The sequence below is a fragment of the Pelophylax lessonae genome (genome assembly GCF_965119305.1).
Source record: "Pelophylax lessonae genome assembly, chromosome: 8".
Taxonomy (NCBI): domain Eukaryota; kingdom Metazoa; phylum Chordata; class Amphibia; order Anura; family Ranidae; genus Pelophylax; species Pelophylax lessonae.
The window spans coordinates 281221145-281240164 of NC_138775.1; the positions used below are offsets into that span (position 1 = coordinate 281221145).

Below are 19020 nucleotides of genomic sequence, written 5' to 3' on the forward strand. Positions count from 1 at the left end.
GCATAAGTATTGATTTGCTTTCAAATTATTATAAAATTATATATGCATTTTTACCCATTATTTTGATTTATTCACTTGGCGCAGCAATATTTACTTATTTTAATATAACAGGTTTGTTATTATAAAAACAAGGCTTAAAAGTATGACAAAAGGAAAACCCCTTTTTTTTTCCAATTTAGATTTTTTATTGCTGTCCGCACCCCCATTAAGGAGATTCTGCCTCTCTATTTGTCCTGTTTACCATTATCAAAAAGTAACTGAAAGTGAAAGAAAACGCCATATTTTCCGTTGTCCCCAAAAATGTAATAGAGGGGAATTCTTCCAATGAGTACACTAGTTCAAGTGACCTGGGGGTCCCCAAGGAATTCCCTTAATTTGAAGGGATTTCCATGAACTGTTTGGCTATGGAACAGGAAGTGAAGGTAAATCTCCGCAATGAGACACAGATGGGGAAAAAAAAAAAAAAAAAAAAATCAGACAGGGGTTACAGCCCTTGCTTGCTCTATCCAAAATGGAATTTTTTATATATATATATATATATATATATATATATATATATTTTGCCTATAGTTCTACTTTAATATTGCTTTAAGTTTAGGAAGACTTTTTTTTCCCCCAAGATGGAGAGATGGGTTAAGACCCCCTGCATTTACAGGAATATTTCTGGCACAGTTACATTCTACTAGTCAGATACACTGTTACTAGTCAGATACACTGTTACTAGTCAGATACACTGTTACTAGTCAGATACACTGTTACTAGTCAGATACACTGTTACTAGTCAGATACACTGTTACTAGTCAGATACACTGTTACATTCTACTAGTCAGATACACTGTTGCAAGAGCTCTGTACCTGTTAAGCATTGTATCTTTGCAATTATTTTTCCCCCTTCTTTATCCTTTTTTTTAACCTGGTGATCCTGCAAATAACACACTACCTGTCCCTGTGTGAAAACGCTCATTCACTCCATTGTATCTTTGAAGGGAATCATGGTTGTCCCCCAGGCTTGACTTTAAACATATCTTTCTCATTTATGCTTTCAGTTCATCTCACAGGAAGTGACAAGGACACTATTTTCTCTACTTGCTAAAAATATTCTTAGCCTCAAAAAAAAGAAAACGAATGCAGCCAGCACATTGAAGGTAAGTTGCAATATATTAAACTTTTGTTCTTGGGTTAGGATATCCTTTTGGATTGATAAAAAAAAAAAAAAAAAAATTATGAAAAGATTCCCTCATGATGAATATACATATTCCAGAGACGGTTAGTTTAACCAGTCTGGCTCAATCATATGCTCTCTCTGGATGAACACCAGGTCAGATTTGTCCATTGCGGCAAGCTTCGTTTATGGGCACTTCTGTATGATGGATTTGGCCCTTTGTTCCCTGTCTGGGGCACTCTTTCCTGTATGTTGCACCCCTTGTTTGGAATCGACAGACTGGTTTCTCTCCTTTGTTGTACCTCCATTTCATACAGCTATTTCCATTTTAAAACTTATTTTATCACCATTTCATAACCTTGTTTGAGCAAATTACACTAAGGGTTTTCTGTATGTATATACATTTGGATCTTGAGTTTTGAGCGAAACGTGTCGATCCACCAACCAGATGATGACATGTATCATATGTATTTATCTTAACATGGTCACATTGACTGTCATTTTTGATCTTTTTGTACTATACATTAATGTATTTCTTTTTATTTGCCTTTGCTTGATATTTTGGGCACATTCAAATCCCCATCTCCAGGATATACTGGCTATTTCCCTTCTTCCCTTTCCCTTCCCTATTTTCTGCTTCCCTGCCAGACCTGGGCTATACTGTACATTTCACAGTCTTGCTGAGTTTGTTCAGAAACACACTGTAGCTTTGGTATAGGTTATCCAAAAAACCTGAATGCAACATTTGTGATTGATAGGCTTAAACAATTTAAGTACCAATAGATAAGAAAAAAAAAAAAACACAACAAAAAGGACTTTTGTCGTACAACTGCTTCGGCATTGTGTGCAAACTTTTATGCTTATTAAACTTCCAAAATCTTTTTGCTTTTATGTCGCAGCACTGTCCTCCACTCGTGATTGGTAGATGTGCTATACCAATGTAATCACTTTCTGTATGCATGTACCACAGTGGATGTGCCAGAAGGACACCTTAGCGATAAAATATAATATATGAGGACATTTTGATTCAATTTACTTCACATGTCATTTTACAAAATGGTGCTACTTCCAGTCAGTTTGTCTCCTTTTTTGTAGGTCTCCTTCCCCACCCACAACATCTGCACTCTACTCAAAACAGATCTCACAACTTTTACATAAATATAATATATAGCTTTCTAATAAACACACAAGTCTTAAAGTGATACTAAAAGTCTATTTTTTTTTTTTAAATAGCAAACATGTTTTACTTATCTGCTCTGTGAAGTGGTTTTGCACAGAGCAGCCCAGATCATCCTCTTCTCGGGTCCCTCTTCGGCACTCCTGGCCCCTCCCTCCTGATAAGTGCCACCACAGCAAGCAACTTGCTATGGGGACACTAGAGCCAAGCCACAGCTCCATTTGTCCATTCAGACACAGAGCTGTGACTTGGTCCGCCCCCTCTCTCTCCTCATTGGCTCACTGACTGATTGACAGCAGCGGGAGCTGTGTCTCAGCCAATCAGGAGGGGGAGTCCCAGACAGCCAAGAGTCTTGTACAACATCACTGGATCGAGATGGGGCTCAGGAAAGTAATAGGGGGGGCTGCTGTACGCAGAAGGTTTTTTAGCTTAATGCATAGAATGCCTTCTGCCTTTGCAACCACTTAAATGAGTCTTATAGCCACAGCACACACTTTCATTTTTATAACATCAGCACAGTGATAGCAATACAGGCAATAGATATTTTTGACAATCCAACATAAGCCGGGCCGGAGCCCAGGAACCGGTAAGAAAGGCCGTGGGAACATGTCAGCCCTCTTACCGGTGATCTGGCACCACTGGAAGGGCTTTGTTCTAAGGTATTTCATTATGTGTTGATGTTTTGTGATGCATACTAGTACATTGTCAGTGCCACCATCTTGCAGGTTTTTTTGAGGCTATATTCACACTGCTGCAATACATTTTTCAATGCAATTATGTAGTGCAAGTTGGATGTGGTTTGCATATTCTATGGGGCTAAAATCACGCTTGAATTTAATGAATTGTACAGAAATCTTTTACGAAACCGCACTGTGCAGAGTTGCATTGATGTGAATGGGCACCACAGAAAACCAGGTGATTTCCATTGTCATGCAATTCTGTGAGACTCAAGTTACATCTGATATCGCACCAGGGTGAACTGAGCCTAAATGATCAAACATGTCTAATCAACTTTTTCCTACAATGTTATTGGTTAAGGTAATCAACTATTGATTTTTCATGCATCATATTTACCTCTAAAAGTTCATCTTCTGGCTGCAAAATTCCAAGTTTGGCAACGGGACCTTCAGCAGCAATGGACGATATATAATGGTGGCCATCGAAAGAGTCAAGTTCCACCCCCAGTCTCATAGTGTGGATGGGCAAAAGCTGCATTACACAGAATGGAGAAAAGATAAATGAACAGTTTGGAATGAATTAGCAAGCAGAGTAACCCTTTTTTAGCTTGGCTTCTAACAGGTGAACCATCAGGGTCCCCTATGTGATACAAAAAAAAAAAAAAAAAAGTAGAACTAAATGCAAAACTTTTTTTCCCCCCCATTTTGGATACAGTAAGGAAGAGTTAGTTATAACCCCCTATAAGTTTTTGGGGTTTGTCCCATAGCCAAAACAGGAAGTGGAAGGAAATTCCTGAAAATTAAAGGAACTTCCTTAGGAACCCCAATGTCACCATTACTAGTGTCTCCGTTGGAAAATTTCCCCTCTATTACTTTTCTGGGGAAAGCTTATAATTTGTGATATTCTTTTACTTTCACTGTCAAAGATAATTGTAAACAGGACAAAATAGAGAGGGAGATACAGACAGCAAAAAAAAACCCACGACAGGTGTCCTAATTCCGGAGGAGGAGGGAGGAGGAGGGAGGAGGAGGAGAACTGTAGAATTTGTAGGTTTCACCAAGGCACTTACAATCCCCCACCCCAAAAAATGTCAAGGCCCTCCACCCCCACATACACACACGTAAGAATGTAATGGCATGTGTCGGGGAAGCCTACGCATGAAAACATCAATAGCTCTACACATGTTGCAAATCTCCAGGTTTGTCAGAGTGAGTGCAATAATTCTACCACCAGAGCCCCTTGGTAACTAACCTGATGACCTGTAGATGCTTATAACCAGGCCTATATCTGACATCTGTTGCTGACAAGTTAAAATCAATATTTTTTTTCCTAAAAAATTACTTCAAACCCCCAAACATTTCATATATTTTTTTTATATTTTTTTAGCAGAGACTCTCGAGAATTAAATGGCGGTCGTTGCAATATTTTATGTCACACGATATTTGTGCAGCGGTCTTTCAAACAAAATTTTTTAGGAAAAAATATACTTCACTGTAGTTAAAAAAAACTCAACAGTAAGGTTATCCCATTTTTTTCTATATTGTGAAAGATGATGTTACACCGAGTAGACAGATACCAAACATGTCATGCTTTAAAATTGCGCACACTCGTGGAATGGTGACAAACTACGGTACTTAAAAATCTCCCTAGGCGACGCTTTAAACATTTTTAACAGTTACCAGTTTAGAGTTACAGAGGAGGTCTAGTGCTAGAATTATTGCTCTCGTTTTAATGATCGCAGCAATATCTCACATGTGTGATTTGAACACGGTTTACATTTGCTGGTGTGACTTACGTTTGCGGTTTTCTTTGGCGCGCAAGCATGTGGGAATGGGGGCACTTTAACATTTTTGTTTTTCTTTTTTTTTTTTTTTTACACTGCCCCTTCAAAAAAAATAAAAAATATATATATATATATATATATACAGGGGGGGGGGGGGGGGAACGACTGCCTGTGATAATGGCTGAGCGGCTGCTTAGCCACATCAGTTATCACATGAAAGCTGACCGTTTGCACTAAAAAACGGTACCGGGGTGATGCTTCTAGCAACAGGCATCACCCCCATACGACCACTTCTTCAAAATGACGTACAGGTACATGATTTTGCTTCACCCATGGAAAACATAGGGGGGTAAAGTATATCACCATTTCACTGGCACACACGCTTTTGAAAGAGAAGTTCACCTTTTTTCTAAATTCCGGCAAAAGCAAATGTGCATTTTTTTTTTTTTTTTTTTTTGGAAAGGTGAACTTAGGCTTTAATTTTAGTGTATTTTTAATGAAAGTTTGCATTTCCTAAACTGTTGCACCAATATGTTGTAGCATAATAAATTGGAACTACCACTATTCTATTCTTTAGGGCGTATGCTTTAAGAAAATATGTTTGGGGGCTTTATGTAATCTTCAGGTATAAAATTATTTTTTAAATGTGTGCAAAAACGGCTCTGGCAGCGAAAGATTTAAACCAGACCAGTTCCATAATGGGCCATACACACTATACAATTGTCTTTAGATTTTTTCCTTTAGATTTACCAAAACCCTATAATATGAGGTCAAATCTAAACACTTTCAGTTTGTATGCAATCAGGCAGGCCCTTGTACTACATAGTTGAAGGTAAATCTAAGTGCCCATTCAGACTGGCGCGACATGACTTGCTGGGGTGACTTGTGAAGTCGCGGTGCACGACTTGCTGGGGCGACCTGTGAAGTCGCGGCGCGGCTTGCAGGGACTTCATATAATTGAAGTCAATGCAAGTCGCCTCCAGGTCGCCCCAAAGTAGTACAGGACCCTTTTTCTAAGTCGGAGCGACTTGTGTCGCTCCTATTAGAACGGGTCCTGTACTATTCAATGGCGACCGACCGACCGACCGCGACTTGTCAGGCGACCAAGTCGCCTGACAAGTCGCGCTAGTGTAAATGGACCCTTAAGGAAATCTAACAAAAGTTGTATAGTGTGTATCCAGCTTTAGTGAAAACAGAACATTTGATGGATGCAGAAAACCATTATGATAAACAGAGAATTACACACCTTGGAGTATTTTTGCAGCTCTTCGTCATCTTCTATCTTTGTATCCAGATCGACCACCTGTGACAGAATAATAAGCATAAGGGGAAGCCAGAAAACGTGAAGGGTTTGCCACCATTACGATTGATAATCTTTTAAGAGCCTTATCAGCCTTCCGGAATTCCTGATATGTACAGCACCACTTTTCAAAATAGCTTGACAATCTATCATTAAAGAGGACGTTAACTTCCATCTTTAAGTTTTACCTACAGGTAAGCCTATACTAAGGCTTACCTATAGGTAGTGTAAATCTCTCCTAAACATGCACCGTTTAGGAGATATTTACTGAGCTAGCAGCCAGTTACATCATTTGTGCATGCGCTTTGAAGGAATGGCCACCCGTGCCGTTTCTTCAGAGCACTGTGCCGTGACTGGCGGCTCCACGAACCCAGAAGGAAAATTGGGTAGAGATGGACGCTGCCTTCAGCAATGGCATTGCATCGATGGAATGCTTCGTTTTCAGGTAAGTTTAACATAATGTGCTGGTATGTGATGCATACTAGCACATTAGGCCTCTGCCTTTTAGGTAAGAAAAAAAAAAGCGGCGGTTTCAAACAGCTTTAACAAGCCACCTGGAGTTCTAATCCAGTGGCTTTGCTTAGGCTGAGGTGATGGAATCAGTTTGCTGCAGGCAGGAGGAGCCATTTTCTCAGTTTCCTCTCTCCTATAAACAGACTACAACCATGCAAATTTGCTGCAAGTTAAAAAGTGAGAGGCTGCAGCAGGGGCTGATCTGTGTCAGTAAAGGAAACAAAAAACTGCAGTCACCAAAATGTACATAGTTGTGTTATCTGAGTGGACATCTCAGTCCAGGAATGGTCACCCTGGAGGATGCCTGAAAAAAAAGATGGTTTTGTACTTCTGAAGAGAAAAGCAGATGAAGGCATTGTCATAAAATTTCATTGAACCTGGGCTGAATTACCATTAACAAGACTTAAAGCGGAGTTCCGGCCTCAAAAACCACTTTGGGCCATCTGCTTGCTGACAATCACCTGAAAAAGAAATGGATAGTCCCGATTTTTTTTTTTGTTTACTTACCTTGTTATTGAAGAAAATATACTCACCTTTCTTCCTCTTCCTCCCTCTGCGGCCGCAGCCCACGCCGGCTCTTCCTGCTTGCATTGACTCCTGGGAGCTGAACGTCATCGCTCCCAGGAATCAATGCTCCTGCACTGGCCCCACTCGTCAGTTCCGATGCAGGCACGTCATTCCCTGCTAAACAGCTTCTGGGCATGCCTAGAAGCTGTGCAGGGACAACGCGCCTGCACCGGAACTGACGAGCGGGGCCGGTGCAGGGCATTCTGGGACCGAAGAGGATGCTCTGGCTTCAGCTGCCCACACCTGAGATGGCAGCGCTGGACAAGACATTTTCAAGGTAAGTATTTCTTCTAAAAGGTAAGTGAAACCGGGGACAATTCAGAGGCTAGCCAATCATGAAATGCACTAACCCTGACTGTCCCGGGGGTATTTTTATCTAAAAAAAGTTTCCGAGGCCGGAACTCCGCTTTAAGCCATCCATACATGGATTGAAATTTGACCGGTTCAGCAGGGACCCGACAAATTTTGATCTATATATAGGGCAGGCTGGTTGTACACAAGTTGATCTATTGACCGACTTGTGTACAACTAGCCTGTTGGATATCTCTCAATCGATCAGTGCCGCTGGCTATAGCTGGCAACACTGATCAATGTGTTCTGGGGGTGGGGAAGGCTCCCTGCCATCAGAACACAATTGCACAGCGGAAGTAATTTAAAGCGGAGTTCCACCCTGGATTTTTTTTTTTTTAATACCCCCGGGACAGTCAGGGCTAGTGCATTCCACAATGGCTAGCCTCTGATCTGTCCCGGGTTGCACTTACCTGTTAGGACAAATACTTACCTTGCAAACGTCTTGTCCAGCGCTGCCATCTCAGATGTGGGCAGCTTGAAGCCAGCGCGTCCTCTTCGGCGTCTTCTTCCGCCTTCTTTGGTCCCACGATGCTCTGCGCCGGCCCCGACGTCACTTCCGGGTCGCGCGCGTCATCCCTCCACAGCTTCTGGGCATGCCCAGAAGCTGTTTAGAAGGGGATGACGCGCGCGACCCGGAACTGACGTCGGGGCCGGTGCAGGCGCAATGATTCCTGGGAGCTATGACGTCCAGCTCCCAGGAATCATTGCAGAGCCAGGAAGTGACGACGGGCCGCGGCCGAGGAAGGAGGAAGAAGGAAGTAAGGTAAGTATATTTTCTTCGCTACAAGGTAAGTAAAAAAAAAAAAAAAATATGCGATTATCCATTTCTTTTTCAGGTGACCCGGAGCGAGAAGATGGAGGCAAGTATAAAAATAGGGTGGAACTCCACTTTAATTTAGATGGGGGAATCGGGTTCTTTTTTTTTTTCGTTCAATCGCTGGATGAACGAAAAAATAACATAAAAAAATATTCAATGTATGGCTTGCCTTAACCACCTGCCGACCGCTCACGTTGACCGTACTGCGGCAAAGTGTCTCGATCTCGTCCAGCGACGTAGACCTATGTCGCTGGACTCCTCCCCTTGTGGGCGGCGCTCGCGCGCCGCCAGAGGCTCGCTCCCGCTGTTTTCACTCACCCCACACGTCAGAAAGCACCAGGCATACATTGCATTTGAGCGCTATTCTTTTTTAATATACATTAACCCCTCCCTCTCCAATAAAATGAACCCCTTCCCTGCCAGTGTCATTTTTACAGTAACAGTGCATATGTATAGCACTGATTACTGTAGTAATGTCACTGGTACCCCCAAAAGTGTCAAAAATGTCAGTCAAGGGTCCAATCTGTCCGCCACAATGCCGCAAAAAAAAAAAAAAAAAAAAAATCGCAGATCGCCGCCATTACTCGTTAAAAAACACCAAAAATGACAGAAATCTTTCCCTTAGTTGGTAAACACAATAACTTTTGCGCAAACCAATCAAAATACGCTTATTGTGATTTTTTTTACCAAACATATGTAGCAGAAAACAAATTGGCCAAAAATGTAAAAAGAATTTAGATTTTTACATTTTTTTGGGGGGGAATTTCATATAAAAAATTTGAAAAATATTGTTATTTTTTCAAAATTTACACTCTTTTTGTTTATAGCGCAAAAAGTAAAAAATCGCACAGGTGATCAAATACCACCAAAAGAAAGCTCTGTTTGTGGGGAAAAAAAGGACGTAAATTTTGTTTGGATACGGCGTCGCACAACCGCGCAATTGTCAGTTAAATTCGCACAGTGCCGAATCGCAAAAAGTGGCCTGGACGTAAGACAGCAAAATCTTCCGGTGGTAAAGTGGTTAACCTAGTACACACACGCCGTATGTCGGCGGGCTCAAATGACACTGGCCGACATTCAGCCTGTGTGTATGACAGCCGTTCCAACAGGAGAAAAAGGCTCATGAGCGAAAAGGTCTGCCGAACAGCTCCTGACCAGTGGCTGAGAGCGCTGATTGGAATGTTCTGGTGAGGGGATCATTCCCGTCAGAACACAAAAGCTCTGCAGCAGAGATTGCTGTACTAACATCGGACCGTTCATACAGCAGCTCCGACCGAAAAAAAAAAAAAAAAACTAGTTTTGTATACAAGGCTTCATTTGATCCCTTCTGGTCAGGTAAATATATACCATCGAAAAAGTTTTTTTTTTTTTCAATCTGTTTAATAAGTTAAAAGGGATACCAGTTAATCAAGGCAGAAATCTTGAGAGCTGATAATTTTATGTGCTCTCTGCCCATGTTGTCATCAACTAATGACTACAGAACGCCATCCCTCTGTTATGTACAACAGGAGAGCGGCAGTCTTTAAGTACCAGTTCACACTGTTCCGACTTGTCAGGCGACTTGGTCGCCTGACAAGTAGCAGGCCGTGCTGTGCAATTGGAACCGTTCTAATAGGAGCGACTCAAGTCGCTCCGACTTAGAAAAAGGTTCCTGCTCCTTTTTTTTGCAAATTCGGTGCGACTTGCATTGACTTCCATTATGTGAAGCCGTTGCAAGCCGCGCTGAACTCGCGGTGCACGGGCGACGGCATTAGTCGCCCGAAGTCGTGTCGCCCTAGTGTGAACCGACACTTATAGTCCTGTCTTGTTTCTGTTGTTCCGATTGGACACATGTTACAAGCAGAATCAGCAGGAGAAAATAAAAGGAAAAAAAAAAACTTGAAATTAATCCAGGCACCACTTCTAAGATTTGGTAGTCTTCAATATATTACTTTTTTTTTTTTGGGTGGGGGGGGGGGGATTTAGACACACCTAATTTACATACCATAACTAAATAGTCAGGGCCAAGACGTTTCTCCCACTTGGATTTTAATGCTTCATTCTCAGGAGTCAGGGGTCCTAGGAAGCAAGTGGCATTTATACAATTAATAAAGGCATTCAGACGATGCAGTTTATCAGTCAGTTGCTGCTACTTATATACCACACATACACACATGCATATTAGACTTTTGAAAAGTTACAAAATGACAGTGATTATAAAGGATTTTTAATATTTGAAATAAAATAAAAACAGGTTATACTTCCCGGTTCTGTACAATGGTTTTGCACAGAGTGGTCCCTTACCTTGTCTTCTGGAGTCATCCACCGGGCCTTCCTGCTCCTTCCCTTTTCCTATAAGTGCCCCCTCAGCAAGCTGTGCACTGATGGGGCACCTGTGTGAGCACGCTCCCGAGCCGAGCTGTGTGGATCCACAGACACACAGCATGGCTCGGACACGCCCCTCTCTACATCCACATAGGCCTAGACCAGCATGGCTCCCGCTGCTGCCTGTGTCTCCTGTATGACTAGGAAGATGGAGATGGGACAGTACTGGATTAGTGGAGGAGTCATGGAAGTGATTAGGGACTCGACAAAATTGCGATGCTGTAGCACCTTTCTCGCGCGTTTAGAAACAGGGCACCCTGTCTAGGTCATTCCGCGGAACTCACACTTGGCTTCCCAAATGGCTACGGCCTTGCTGCCCTATAAGACATGTGGCTGTCCGGAGGCACCAATATCAAAAACAAAGGGCGCACTGGCCTAGCACATCATCCTCAATAATAGCCTTTATTAGTTAAGAGTTTATACTCACAAACAAATGTTATAAAACAGCATATCCAATCCGAACATCTGGAACAATCAATATCTGCAACCACCTTCCTTAATAGATGACTGACGCATTTCGAGGCTGAGCCCCTTCTTCAGAGTCCAGAGTGTTTAGGGACAAAGGGGGACTTGGGGGGAAGGGGAACAGGTATTGGGGTGTATTTTTTTACCTCAATGCATAGAATTGCATTAACCTCCCTGGTGGTCTGATTATGTACAGATTTCTTTTGCATGGAAATCTGTTTTACATTTTAAAACTCCCCTTCCCCTGCGATTCCCCACCGTCCTCCCGCTGTGTGCTCGGCCGATGCTGGCACCTGTCTTCCACTTCCCTTCCCTGCGAGTGTTGCAACGTTACTTGAAGAACTGAGCGATAGTTCTTTGCGGCTTTGATCGGGTCTTCGGCAGCCGTGCAGGCTGGTTGCCCGTGTCTCCTGGTGGGACGGGAGACCCAGGCGAGCCGCAGAAGGCGGCGGGAGGGGGGGCATCCCCTCCCGCTCCTTGTAATGACAGACGAGCGGCTTCTCAGCCACATCGGTTGTCATTACAAGACAACCGACCGTCGGCTATGGACGCCGGTACCGGGGTGATGCTTCTAGCTGCAGGCATCACTCGGTACGAGCACTTTCCCAAATATTGGCATTATCGGTCACCTTGGTGGCCGATTCCGATATCGGGGAAAGTGCAAATCGGTCGATCCCTACTGTGTAGTGACGAAAAAAAAACTATGCAGCAAAATAGCTTATTTCAGAGCGCTGCTGTCCGCTCATGTGACCTCCCGCCACTCTCCTCCCGGCTGATGTCAGGAGGGGATTCTCGTCCCATCTCACTGTAGTTCCAAATTTGAGAAGGAGAATGCTGGGAGGTCACATGACCGCACAGCGGCGCTGTAAAATAAGGTATTTTGCTGAAAATGTTTTCAAAAACACATACACTGCACAGTATATCGTCCTGTAACAGTGGGGATTCCAGGATTTGTGATTAGGGACTTTACACCCGCTTTAATGTGTCTTTTACATCTGCCTGGAGTTCAGCTTTATCTCACACTACTAAGCAATTAAAAAAAATAAATAAATAAAAAAAGACGTGCAGCTATGCAAAGGCACTTATCAACAATTTGCTGACTGTTTTCCAAAGTTTGGCATAATTTCTGAGCTTAGAGGGATCAGTGGAGGTGATGTGTATTACAATGCATTTTGGAATGCAAACAAACACTAATCTCTGACTACAGCGTAACCTTACAACGCATACATACAATCTTGATGACACATCTATAAAAGTAATGCCTTAAAAACACAGCCACTGTTTAAGATTAGCTTGTAAACACTAATCTAATGAGAGCCTGACTAAGGGGAAGGTGTCCAGCAGTGTAAGTGGAGGTACGTCTGTCCAGGCAGCACACTCCTACCCATTGACTACCTATTATTCTGCAGGAGCTTTCAGCAGTTTAACCCCTAGTATTCCTTAATGTCATTTAAACTAGGCCATAGATGGATCGAAATTGAGACAGTTTAGTAGGAACCAGCCAAATTTGAATCCATGTATGGTCAGGCTCGTTGTACTGACATAGTTACATAGTAGTTGAGGTTGAATAAAGACAATAGTCCATCCAGTTCAACCTGTATAGGTGTGGCTCATTTCTCATACCCCTGAATGTTTTGACCCTTGAGATGTATGTCCAAGAGTCTTTTAAAAGTAGCCATACTCCCCGCAGTTACTAACATTTGTGGCAGAGAATTCTACAGTCTTGTGGCCCTTACTGTAAAGAACACCCTGCACAGCCTGAGGTTTAAACGCTTCTCCTCTAAACGCATTGTCGTGTCCTCATGCATTCCTTGCGGCTGAATAGTTTTTTTTCTATGCTCAGATCACCGTTGAGGTATTTGTAAATTGCTATCATGTCCCCTCTCAGGCATCTCCAGGGAGAATAAATCAAGCACTTCTAAACGCTCTTCGTAATTAAGGTCCTCCAATCCCCTAATACGTTTGGTTGCCCCTCTGTACTCTCTCTAGCTCCAACACATCCCTCCTGAAGACTGGCGACCAGAACTGGACAGAATACTCCAGATGTGGCCGGACCAGAGATTTATAAAGTGGAAGGATTATAGTTTTATCTTTGAAATAAATCCTCTTCCTTATGCATGCCAATATTCTGCCGGCTTTGGCAACTGCATCTTGACATTGCATGCTATTGCTAAGTCTATCTTCTACTAAGACCCCCAGATCTTTCTCCATTTTTGATACCCCCAGAGGTATCAAAAGCGTGTATTTTGCTTTTATGTTATTAGTCCCCAAGTGCAATACCTTGCACTTATCCACATTAAACCTCATTTGCCATGTAGTTGCCCACTCTGTTATTTTGTTCAGGACATTCTGTAAGATTTCTGCCTCCCGATTTGAAGTTCTTGTCCTGCTCCATTTTTAGGGTGGAACATATAACATATTCCCATTCCTGCAGCCTCTTGTCGATTCCCCACCACCAATTTTGACAGAGGGCCGGGGATCTTCTCCCCACTGTCACAATTTGAAAAGAACTCGGCTGTGCGGGGCTCTACCCACACAGCCACATCATGCATTTAAAGAGATCTGTAAATGAATGAACTACAAGTACTGACAGCCTTTGCGGCTGATGTCTTGTAGTTCTAAATGCCCTATCAGGGTGTGGTTGAGCGCTCTGGTAGTTCATTGAGTCTTCCTGTCATTGTGTAACTGCCTGCCTGTATGAGCAAACAGATACACTGACGGTCTGCAGAAGCCGGAGATTAGGTTAAAAAAAAAAGAAAAAAAAAATGGATTGTAAAAATTTCTTGTACATGCTTGCATACCTGTAATGCATTACTATTTATCTTAAAAACAATTCAAAAAAGAAGAAAAAAAAAAAAAAAGTTTTAGTATCCTTTTTGCAACATTGTTTCTGTGAATGATAGAATATTGTAATTCAGTTTCAAAAAGCTTGCCATTCACCCAGGTGCACAGCAGCCGGAGTAATTGATTTTATTGAGCGGGATCCATTTCAGTTGTCATATAAAATGCCCCGTCGTTTCTGAGCATTGCAGAAGTGGAAACCTTTCATAATTTGTAATAGATACAATTGATCGCTGTGAAATTTACTTTGATGGGCTGGAAATAAAGACGAGGAAGGGAGGGAATAAAAAAAATGGAGAGCAGAGAGAAGTGATTTAAGAAATCATCCTCTTGCAGCTGCATTGCCCCCTGGGGGAATTAAGCACCTGACAAGACATTATTGTTATCACGGGAGCCTATCAGTACCATGCAATCGCGGACATCATTTATACATCTGGCAGCGCTAAAGCCTTTCTGGTTTAATTAGGCCAGGGAGTAACTGGAGACACGTTCTAAGAGCCAGTTCTGAACCAGTCGTCCGTAGGATCTCAACAGCCCTGACATCGCGATCCTTTCTGCTTTCTTATATGACTGTAATATGGCCTCTGCTGCATAAGTAAGCCCGGTCTGACAGGCCGGGAAGGCGCAGCGTAGCCGGCTGTCCTATGTTTGACCCCACTCAGGAGCTTAATGCAGGTCTAATGTTCCTATTTAAGTCATATTTAACTTAGGAAAGTTCGGGATCTCCTTCGCCGTCTGAAAACGAGAGCTGAATTAAAAAAAGTTTTGCTCTTTTGTTTCTGTTGTTGTGGGCAGGAGGGGGGGGGGGGATTGCTCAGGATGCTCATTAGTAGCGACACAACCCATCTGTGCAAGAGCTCTGAACTAAAGTGGGAACACAGAAACATGATGACAAACAATGGCATAGGTGGTCATGTAGAATATGGCACCCAGAGCTACAAAAGATATAGAGACAGAAAGATCATAAGGGACTATTTGAAAAGCTAGAAAAATTGGGGACTTTAAAGGAGTTGTAAAGTCAGAAGGTTTTTTATCTTAATGCAGGGGTGTCAAACCTAATTTAATCGTGGGCCGCATCGGCATTATGGTTGCCCTCAAAGGGCCGGTTATATCTGTAGGATTTGATGTCCAGAGCACCCCCTACCCTTACATGGGATGTCAAGAACCCCTTCCTTACAACACAATGCACACCTTTACCTTGTGCTGCTGCCATAAGGAAGATGCGGGTGGATCTGGGTGGTGTTGCGACTGCACAGAGAGGTGCAGGATCTGAAAGAGTTCTGCCCTCCTCTCTGCTGCGTACTGCTGGGAGGGGGGGGGGGGCAAAGATGAGCCTTTCTGCAGCTGCACAGAGGAGTGCAGGATCTGGCAAAGGAGCTCTGTCCTCTCTGCTGCCGACTACTGAGACAAGGTGGGGGCAGAGACAAGGGGGGTGCCGCAGGAGAGGTGCGAGGGCCACGTGAAATGGCCTGGGGGGGCGCATTCGGCCCGCGGGCCTTGTGTTTGACACGTGTGTCTTAATGCATTCTATGCATTAAGATAAAAAGTCTTCTGTGTGTAGTAGCCCCCCCCCCCAATACTTACCTGTGCCCCATCTCTGTCAAGCGATGTCCATGAGCCCCTCTGCCATCTGGGACTCTCCCTTCTGATTGGCTGAGACACAGCCGCGGCGCAATTGTCTCCCGAGGCCGTCAGTTAGCCAATCAGGAGAGAGAGAGGGGGCGGGCCAAATAGGAGCTCAGTGTCTGGATAGACACACGGAGCTGCAGCTCGGCTCGGGTGCCCCCATAGCAAGCTTCTTGTGGAGGGGCGGGAGCAGCTCTCTGAGAGGTTGAGCCAGGTGCCCGGCCTGGGTTGTGGGCGGATCCCAAAACATATTGTCGCAATCTTGCCCCAGCCTGGACCAGCTCTGTGACGTCAGCCAAATGCGGGCTTCAGCCTAATTGTATATGGTGACCCTTAGGCTGGCTATAGATTATGCAATTTCTTGTCTTTATTCTGACCATATAGTTTTTGTGCAGTCAACTTTATCTTACAAAAACTATGTTATGTGCACCTGCCTAATCTAACCAATCATTTGTATCCAGTCAGGCTGGCCCTTGCACTATAATTTGGTAGATCCAAAAGGAGATTGCTCAAATGGACTGCAATGTGTGTGGTGAGCTTTATATAAAATTTTTAACTATATGCCAACATTTTGTAGGTTTCCTGTTTTACAAAAATACTGATGTCTTGCTGTGCAGCTGCCCTATGTTCTGAATATGTATACGTTACCCTGTGAAGCATTTTTTTTACTCTTAGGGCAGGGGTTCTTAACCTGGGGGCTGTGGACCCTTAAAGTGGTTGTAAAGGTTCAAGAAATGTTACCTTCATGCATCCTGTGCATGAAGGTAAAAAAAACTGTGTGCAGTAGTCCCCCCAGCCCCCCTAATAATTACCTGAGCCCCATCTCAATCCAACGATGTGTATGAAAGCCTGGGCTCCTTGGGGACTCTCCTTCCTCATTAGCTGAGACAGCAGAGGGAGCCATTGGCTCCCACTGCTATCAATCACAGCCAGTGAGCCAATGAGGAGAGAGAGGGCAGGACTGAGCTGCGGCTCTGTGTGTGAATGGACACGTAGAGCAGCGGCTTGGGAGCGACCCTGCTTGGGTGCCCCATAGCAAGCTGCTTGCTCTGGGGGCACTCGGCAGGAAGGAGGGGCCAGGAGCGTCAGCAGGGGACCTGAGAAGAGAAGGATCGGGGTTGCTCTGTGCAAACCCACTGCATATAGCAGGTAAGTAGGAGAGGTTTGTTTGTTTTTTTTTTATTGCCTTTAATATCACTTTAAGTGATGGATGGGTTTCAAGGGGTCCGTTAGGGTCAGATAAAAAATAACATTTACATTCGCTATACAGCCCTCCTCCTTGTCCCAATCAATAGTTTCCCATGGAAATAAATAAAAGAAAATTCACCCTGCCACTGCTTATAGCGCCAGTCGTTAAGCGTCTCTACTGGTTGATGGCCCATCTTTACCATTTAAATTTGTTTTATCATTCTCTGCACAACCGCCATCTTGTGCTGCTCCATAACAGCAAGTGTTAACTCTCATTTTCTAGTAGTCATAGTAGATTTTAGGATAATTAAAATTGTTTAGTTTAATTTGCACACAAGATGATTGTATTTCATTTTTGTAATGAACGGCCATTACTTTTTGCATTGAAAGAAGTGAGTTTTTTGTCAAGGTTGTGTACGCTATTCCAACTTTGTTTATGTCATATGTGTGAGGCAATAAAAGTTCAATAAAATAAAGTACATATTTTCATTGCATGCAAAATTGTGTTTATGTGAATATTTCTGGGGAGGGGGGTCTATAGCTTTCATCAGATTCTTAAAGGGGTCTGTGAATCAAAAAAAGGTTAAGAAACACTGCTTCAGGGGTCAACCTTTAGGGACATGCCCTCAGTCCAATCACAGGGCAGCCAGAGCAATTCAGTGCTCTGGCTGCCTAGCATTGCCGACTGGCTAGGGGGCAGTGTCGTGCACAATTCAACCCACTGCACCCCCCCCCATCCCACCCCCTTTTCTTTTTTTGTACAAGATGATTGGATTTCATTTTTGCATGGAAAGAAGTGAGTTTTTTGTCAAGGTTGTTTACTTTATTCCAACAAAAAGTACACTTTACTCAATGCAATGTCAGGCAGCACCATAGGCTTGCGCACATGGTGTGCTGGGTGTGCCTGGGCACACCCTAATCACCTCATGTGCATTAGTATTATCGCTCTGTGTGCCATCAGGAAAAATCTCCCTCTTACTGGTTTTGCCCTAAGAGAAGTGTTTGCACGCTTCTCTTTCACTGTGCCAGCAGGGAGATCAATGTCCCGGGGTCAAATATATGTAGACACACACACATATGTTTGAGCTTCAGGGTTCACACCCTAATGCAATAGGCTGCGCACACCTATGGGCGGCACACTGCACTGCCTGACATTCGGGCCGATGCACTGCAATAAAATGCAGCATGTCTGCATTTTAGTGCAGCACTAGGCCGCGTTACAGTGTGAATGGGACACATAGGAAACAATTGTTTCCTGTATATCCCTGCGGTGACAGATGTTTTACCATGCAGTAAAACATCTGTCCCCATATACCTGTATTGATTTGTATTGTAACTGTACTGTTTGCTCTCATGTTGTAAAGTGCTGCGTAAACTGTTGGTGCTATATAAATCCTGTATAATAATAATAATAATATAGTGTGAATTGGCCCCTAGGCCTTGTTTAGACTTGCATTACTCTCTGAATAGCGATCTGTGTTTTGATAACTCTTTAGAGAGCATTTGACAAGCAGTGAGGAGTTTTAATCCTCTAAATGACGGACTACTGCACCGCATCTACATGCATTGTATGCAGGGTGGTTGCAGCGCAGCCCCATTCGCCTGAATGGGTCATGTTCAGAAAACAATCGCAGCCACAGCATATGTACACCCCTGTCCACTGACTTCCAGCAAAAGGTGAAGCAGTTGAGGGGCAGTAAAAACGTGGCTTCTATTTTTACTCCTCCAACTTTTACAACTGCTAACATTTCTGTGAATGAAAATATACAACTTTGTATTATAAAAGCATAGCTGTGGGGAAGTTTGCTGCCTTTAAATAGAAGCTGTCAGCGTACCTGCTCGAAGCTCATTTCTATAGTTATCCGCCTGTTCCTGGTACACTGCATCATGTTGTGGATTTTCTGGGACCTCTTTTATTTCAGCCATTGGCATAACGGCAGGCAGCGGAGGCGGTGTCACGCTTGGCAGTTCTACACACAGAAAAATCGATGTTAGCAGGTTGTGTGTCAGGACAACAAAGTAAATTTCCTCACCGATAGAAAGACGTTTAAATAACGAGCCACTTCAGATGGAAAGAATAAGTACACAATATACAGTAACTGATCTGGGCAACAAATGCCTGCTCTTCCCAGAGTATCAGGTAACGCCAATTAGTAAAAGACTTCTTCTGGCACAGAGCGTGGTACCT

At 43.4% G+C, this 19020-nt stretch overlaps 1 protein-coding gene across 4 annotated transcripts in view; it reads right to left on the minus strand.

The window, feature by feature from the left end:
• PATJ (PATJ crumbs cell polarity complex component) overlaps positions 1 to 19020 on the minus strand; it is a 483060-nt gene that overhangs the window by 359398 nt on the left and 104642 nt on the right. For all 4 annotated transcript variants that reach the window (XM_082265149.1, XM_082265150.1, XM_082265148.1 and 1 more), the window contains exons 12-15: positions 18668 to 18802; positions 10333 to 10406; positions 6047 to 6103; positions 3414 to 3548 (exon numbers count right to left, since the gene is read on the minus strand). In XM_082265149.1, coding sequence (XP_082121275.1) covers positions 3414 to 3548; positions 6047 to 6103; positions 10333 to 10406; positions 18668 to 18802 — 401 coding nt within the window. The remainder of the gene's footprint in view (positions 1 to 3413; positions 3549 to 6046; positions 6104 to 10332; positions 10407 to 18667; positions 18803 to 19020) is intronic.